Source organism: Lacerta agilis, chromosome 1, assembly GCF_009819535.1.
Source record: "Lacerta agilis isolate rLacAgi1 chromosome 1, rLacAgi1.pri, whole genome shotgun sequence".
NCBI lineage: Eukaryota > Metazoa > Chordata > Lepidosauria > Squamata > Lacertidae > Lacerta > Lacerta agilis.
This window is the reverse complement of record NC_046312.1, coordinates 112,864,699-112,871,328: the sequence shown is the minus strand read 5'-3', so window position 1 is coordinate 112,871,328 and position 6,630 is coordinate 112,864,699. Positions and strand designations below refer to the sequence as shown.

General features: G+C 50.2%; 1 protein-coding gene across 1 annotated transcript; it reads left to right on the top strand.

Annotated features, from left to right (window-relative positions):
• The first annotated feature begins 3,396 nt into the window (after positions 1-3,396).
• Positions 3,397-4,923, top strand: HOXD12 (homeobox D12). The gene is given in 5 exon segments (XM_033174006.1): positions 3,397-3,597; positions 3,600-3,856; positions 3,894-3,977; positions 3,980-4,067; positions 4,590-4,923. Coding segments are annotated over 5 exon segments (816 nt in total). The 5' UTR covers positions 3,397-3,449; the 3' UTR covers positions 4,829-4,923.
• Positions 4,924-6,630: the final 1,707 nt, after the last annotated feature.

The following is a 6,630-nucleotide window of genomic DNA, read 5'->3' as shown; positions in this document are numbered from 1 at the left end:
TGAGCAGCAGATAATACTAAATAAAGGAAGATTTGAGACGACGGAAATGGGTGGAATAATAGAATATGCAGCCGACAAAGGTTTACCTATAATGCCATGGAGAGATAGACTGGAAGTCCGAGGATAAGGGATAAATGATGGATATTGAATTATGTATATACAAGTTGCAATAACGCACAAACAAACAAAAAATTAAAAACGAATGAAGTGGGATTTATTTTCAAGAATACATTGAAAGAGCCGGGCTGCATAGCCATAGTTTTAAATGTGCACATCTATATGAAAATCTGAGAACATTATTTATATGTTATATCTGTTCTGCCCTTTAAAATAAATTTATGTGATTGATTGCACCCCCTCCTTGCACCAGAGGGTTATCTGTTGCTCTGTCTACCTAGCATTAAATAGAGAGGAATTAAAATACACACACACACACACACACACACACACACAAACAAACAGACGCACGTTTTCTTAAGTAGCAGAACAGTAATAAGTTGTCTTTTAGAGTAAGGTTTTTGCCAGAAACTTCTGAGCTCTGTCCCCCGTTGGATGAGACCTGCTGGAGAAAGCCCAACCCCCCCCAAGTTAATAAGAGAAACTCAATTGGTAGACATAAGTCAAACAATAAAAATTAAATGTAGTGGCGAGCAATATCCTCCGGCGGTGCCTGTGTGGTCTGGTGTGGTCTGCAGCATCATGTGGGGAATAATGATTTAAAGATTTATTTCAAAGCCGAGGGATTTTGTTTTGTTTTGCTGCTCTCTGGCGGGGGTGCTCTTCGGCTGGGGGTGCCTCGCCATCAAAGCAGAGAGGAAAGAGCCGCGCCTGTGATCTCCAAGGGAAAATCCAAGAGAACTTTGACCAATAAGATAATACAACATAAGGAATTAAATCTTCCAGGTTCACCATGTTAGGGTTGGTTTTTTAAAAAATTAAAAAATAAATAAAACAAGCAGACAACAACAACAACAACAACAACAGGACAAGGAGGAACCAATGCTCTCTCTCGCTCTCCAAAAGCTGAACGCGCTAAAAGTTTGAAATTCATAATATCGCAGGCTGGGATCCTTACGCAGTTCAGAAATGCATCTTGGAGGCCGAAATGCTGTCTGTCTGTAACCGGGCTTACATTATTTTGATGCCTGTTTTGGTGCCTGAGGCGAAATGTCCGAATTGTCCCAGATTTGAATTATTTCCCCCAAGTGTTCAGTCAGCCTCTAGGTAGGGCCCTCCTGGACTCCAGATCCCTTGGTCAGCAAGGGACCATCACTCGAAGGCCACCGGCCACAGCCACGAAGCTGGAGAGCGTCTGCGTCTTCGACGGCTAGGTCGATTCCAGCAGCCAGAATCAGGGCGTCTGCGGACAGGGGACAAATCCAGCCCGGTATTCCTTGCGAATCTGTTTCTGACACTTCTTAAGGGTAACCCTCGCATTCCGTTTTTAAACGCGCCACATTTAAATGAGACCGGTCTGGTGACAAATGGCTGCTGCGGTCGACTTGGGGACAATTTTTTTTTAAAAAAAGGCGTTTCCCAAAAACAACATCGAGTCTCCCTTATAGAGCCGTCACAAAGTTTTCTTAAGTAAAAATATACCTGCCTCAAATGGCTAATGAGGAATAGTGTCCTTCCTTTCTGGTCCATTGACGGTACGGTCCAAACAGCCAAAAGCAGATCTGCTTCGGGATGGGTGAGGTGGAGATTCAGCCTCAAACGCCAAAGTCCCCCAGTCATTTGTTGTTGCTGCTCCTGCCTCCCAAAGGAAGATATATTGAAGGCCCCTTCCAGCTTCACCACTTCTAACCAAGATTCGTGTGTGTGTGTGTGTGTGTGTGTGTGTGTGTAATTGCCATGCAAATTAGCACTGTCCATTAGGCAGTCATTACTTAAAAGGCTCGCCATAGCCGCCGTTACGCATATCCGCGCCGAACCGTTAGCAGGTTCCTCCTTTTCCTTCCAGCGAAGCGAAGCGTTAATTTCAAAGCAAGCAGGCCTCGATCTTCGCAGAAGACCTTCCTTAGCAGACCCGCTCCTTTGAGGGAGCTACTTTCTCCGTAAGCCAAAGTCAGTCCCAAGGAAATGGATGGGAGGAACTTCCAGAGACACCTTATCACCCCGAAGGCTTGGAAGTGAGTTAGGTAAGGTTCCATGAGAACACAGGAAAAATTGAGCTCCCTTCCCTTTCAGCGCAATAAATTTTTTCCAGCAATTGTAATTTTTTAAAATGTATGTTCGTTTTATATATTATATCATATATATATGCAGTTTATTGTAAGGAATGGCGTATGAGAAGGAGCAAGAACTCGCTTTTGATGGAAATCCTGCTAGAAAGACGCCAAAAGTTGTAATTTTAAAATGGGGGGAACTTGTACTCTCCCCTGGGTATGAAGGGATAAGTTTCATTAAAATAAACAGATCTCCCCCTCCCTCCCCCCAAAAACCCTAATGTGTTCATTCGATTTCACAGATAAATATGACACTTGTCCCTGCATTCAGTATACAGGTAGAACGTATTAATATTGTACATAATATATCAGTAATGGGAACTGTTAATTCATAATTCAGAACTGCCGAAATTGCATTGTGCCTGTGATCCTACGCATGCTTACCTAGGAGCAAACCTCATTGAACTCAGTACGCCTTACTCCTGAGTAAAGATTGCACCGCACGTTTACAGAAATACCTTAGAGTCACGCGGTTTGTCAAGTTCAAATCCTCATGTATCCGTGAGGGACTGCGGCTCATTCCACTTCCTGCTCCCTCACAACACAGGAGGCAAAATATGTGCGGAATAGCGCGTATGAAATAACAAAACAATTTCCTTGCCGAAGCAGCACGTCCCCACCTTTGTATATACATTGAGGTACTGTACTTAGACAAAGTTAATCAAGGCAAGTTTGTATATTATTTATGCAAATAACAAATATGCAAGTGTGTGCGTGTGTGTAATATACACACACACACACACACACACACACGGTCTTAATTAATTCTTGGAAGGATAAATTATGGTGACGGAAGCCATGATGGAGGTTATAATGCAAACCCGACTAATTTGCGCCTGCCAGGGAGGGAGCAGAGAAAGGAGCGATCCTGCAGGTTGAAGCCCTGAAACGGGGGAGGGGGGGTCTTCTAAAACTTTGCCACCAGGGCATTCCCCGTCCACTTGCCCTCGGGCGTTCCGTGACTGGAGTCTGCCATCTTTCCCCCCCCGCTCCCCCCTCCCTCCTCCTCCTCTCCTCCTCTCTCCTCCTCCTCCGCTGCACTGGGGTCCATCTCCTTCTTTCGAGAAGTTCTCCTGCAACTTTCGCGAAGGAGGCTAGAGGCGCTTGAAATGCCCGGCTTGGAAGCACCCCCGGGCGAAGAAGGAGTCCTCTTCTTCCTATCGTTCCACGCGCACCGCCCTGAATGAAGACGGAGGAAGCGCACGTCCTTCGCGTTGGAAAATGTGCGATCGGAGCCTGTGCCGGCCGGGCTACGTGGGCTCCCTCCTGAACTTGCCCTCTGCCGCCGACTCCTTTTACTTCCCCAACCTGCGAGCTAATGGAAGCCACCAGCTGGCCGCCTCGTTACCCGCGCTCTCCTACCAGAGGAGCCCATCGCGTGGACTTGCGCCAGCTCCTGCCCAGCTCAGCCCTCCAGCCACGTACTCAGCGGCTCGTCGCAGCCTCCGTCTTACCTCGCCGCAGCCACTGGTTCCCTCCCCGGCGTCAGCCTCAATCCCAGCGGCAGCAAAGCCGCCTTGGACGGCCACCACCCCAAGTACTCCGCCCACGAAGCCTCTCCCAAGCAGGACGAGAGAGGCAGGCAGAGCAGGGATGCTTTGGCAGACGACTCGAGTTGCGGGAGAATGGTGAGGATGGCGGGCGGCGGCGGCGGCGGCGACTCAGGCCAAAGGGCTCAGGTATGAGCCGAGAAGCCTGCCCAGCGCACCAGCGTCTCTTTTGAACGCGGATTCTTCCGCCTCGGCTTTATTAAGGAGGACCTCAAGCACGCCATCAACTTGAACCTGACACTCCCGCCCGCAGCAACCCAGCCAAACCTCAGACCTCCTCTGCAGGACGGTATGTGCCTTCTTGCTGCTAGAGGACCCAACCCAACCCTACCCTGCCAATAAAACCCCAGTCCCTGAGCCTTCACAAATGTTGCACCCAAACTCCGGTATACTCGGTGAGATTACTTCCACGATAAAGCTGTTAGGCCTATCTGCCTCACCAATTTCATTTCCATGAACATCTGAGTAGGATCGCAGCCACCAACACCCTAGGCCTGCTCCTGCGTCGGGAGTAAGTCCCTCTGGGTTCAGTGCTCCGGATGGGACTTGTGCAAATTCGGACTGCAGCGCATCACTTCGGTCCCACCCCAAAGCGCATAATCCTACAGGTTTAAATCCTAGAGGATTAAAAACTGCCTTGCTTTCTTGAATTAGGCTTCCCCACCTCCTTGCCATAATTAGGCGCAGCTTCCTCCGCGCTTGCGTGACACCACCCAGAGCAACGGGGACCCAGCTCGGTCAAGCAAGCGCGCCAAGCAAGAACGAACCAAACACAAACCCCTTCTCCATGTGTCTTGTTTGTCTGTTGCAGGTTTGCCCTGGTGCCCCACGCCAGGGAGGTCGAGGAAGAAACGGAAGCCCTACACGAAGCAACAGATCACCGAGCTGGAGAGCGAGTTCCTCCTCAGCGAGTTCATCAACCGGCAGAAGCGGAAAGAGCTGTCCAACAGACTGAATCTGAGCGACCAGCAAGTGAAGATTTGGTTCCAGAACCGGCGGATGAAGAAGAAGCGCGTGGTGATGCGCGAGCAGGCGCTCTCGCTCTACTAGAGACGCCGCCCAGGGAGGGGGGCGTCTTGGGGCTGGCTCTGTTCCTCCCTGTTAATCATGAACTTGCCTCTTGGAGCGGCTGTCTACCGGCTCAGCAGAGGAGCAGCAAAGCGACGCGAAACGAAGCGAAGCGAAACCACTACGGATTCCAGGAGAAAACGCAGGCAAAATCTGGAGCGGAGCGTTGACAGGGTCTAGCCCAAGCAGTCAGATTCGCTCTTCCCGCCCCCCCCCCCCCCCCATCAACCTGCTTGGCTTTGTAAATCTGCAAAAGCCTCACTTCTTGGCTGAAGGGGAAAGGGAGTAACTATAATAAAAAATGTGTGGTGTCAGCTCTCCCCACCCCACCCCCACCCCGTCTGCTTCTTTCTTTTGTTATGTTCTTTAACATTCATTTCACCCTCACCAAGACTTCAGTTTGTGGGAAGAAACGCGTCGAACGCACCTCCCGCCGCCTGGAACTGCGTGAAAGCAAAGGGAGAATATTGTGTGTGACTCTGGCTGAATGGGAAAGGCCCTGAAATTGTTGCATTGGCAGGTAATCCGTGTATTGCTCCAGCTACTTTGCAGTAGGATGCAGGGCGTGCGTGCGGGGGGGGGGGAACTGTGGTGTGGGGTTGTTTTACCAAAATCACAAAACAAGGAAGCGTTGGAACATTTTTTTTTCTAAAGCGGTTCACAATAAAATGTATTATTTTGAAATAGCTACACACAGACACGCACACATATGCGCACACAAGTGTGTATTGCGACAAAGGCACGTGACCTCGCAGCCAAGGTTTGGCTGTCATCTTCCTCGGTTACTTCGCAAGGCATTCCAGCGTTTTGGCCTCGTTGCCTGAGCCCCCTCCGTGGTCTCTGGATTACACGAACAACCCCTCCCCCACTTTTGGAACCCTGATTGTTAGATAAAAGTGTGTGTGTGTGGGGGGTGCAGACAGAGAGAGATGGGAGGTAGATGGGAGCAGAAGCTGGAAAGATCTTCGCGTTTCTACCAGGAATGGAGGTGACAAAACCGCGGCTGTGTCTGCTTGCCCTGAAGCAAAAAAAATAAATCTGTGTGAATTGAAAATGCTCGAGGGGTGTTAGGCTGTTAGGATCCCTGGATCGTTAGTATTTCTCGTGCAGATTTTGGTGGGGAGCGGTGAAGATGTTACGGGGGTCTTATTTTGCGCGTGGCGGTGGGTGGGGAGGGCGGAGGAAGCCGTCTTTCCTAGTGGATCCCGTTCAGGGTTCTTTGTCCCTTGACAGCGAGGAGTGGCTTCTCGACTGTTCTTGCCTTATTGCTTCGGTTTCGAGGCGCAGGCATTGTCGCTTGGTCTCTCACTCCACGACTGCTGCACTGGCACGGAAGGCGCCTCCGCCACAAGCAAACGGAGTGCATACTTGTGCATGCGCGCGCGTGTGCTAATAACCAACGTCCACGCGCCTCCCGTTGCAATCGCTTCCAGAAGGGCCGCCCTGCTAGTCTGTCGCGGGGAGGAGGGGAAACAGAGCGACACCTTAAAAACGACCGTCTGCACTGTATGCTTTAGTTGAGATGCCTGCGTTGCAGGGGGGGTTGGGCTAGATGACCGTCGGGCTCCCTCCAGCTCTGCAATTCTATGACCACCTTTTTCTTAAGGCAGTCCACTTTCTTAACCGTTCGCCAGATACAACACCCAATGGGATCCTATGTCCCAAGAAATTTCACCACCAACGGTATGTAGGACATTGGGCGAAGTAGACCGTACTCCACAGAAACTTCTGTCTTGCCAAATCGTCTGGACTGTTGTCTTAACGGTGTCACGGACGGGTCTCTT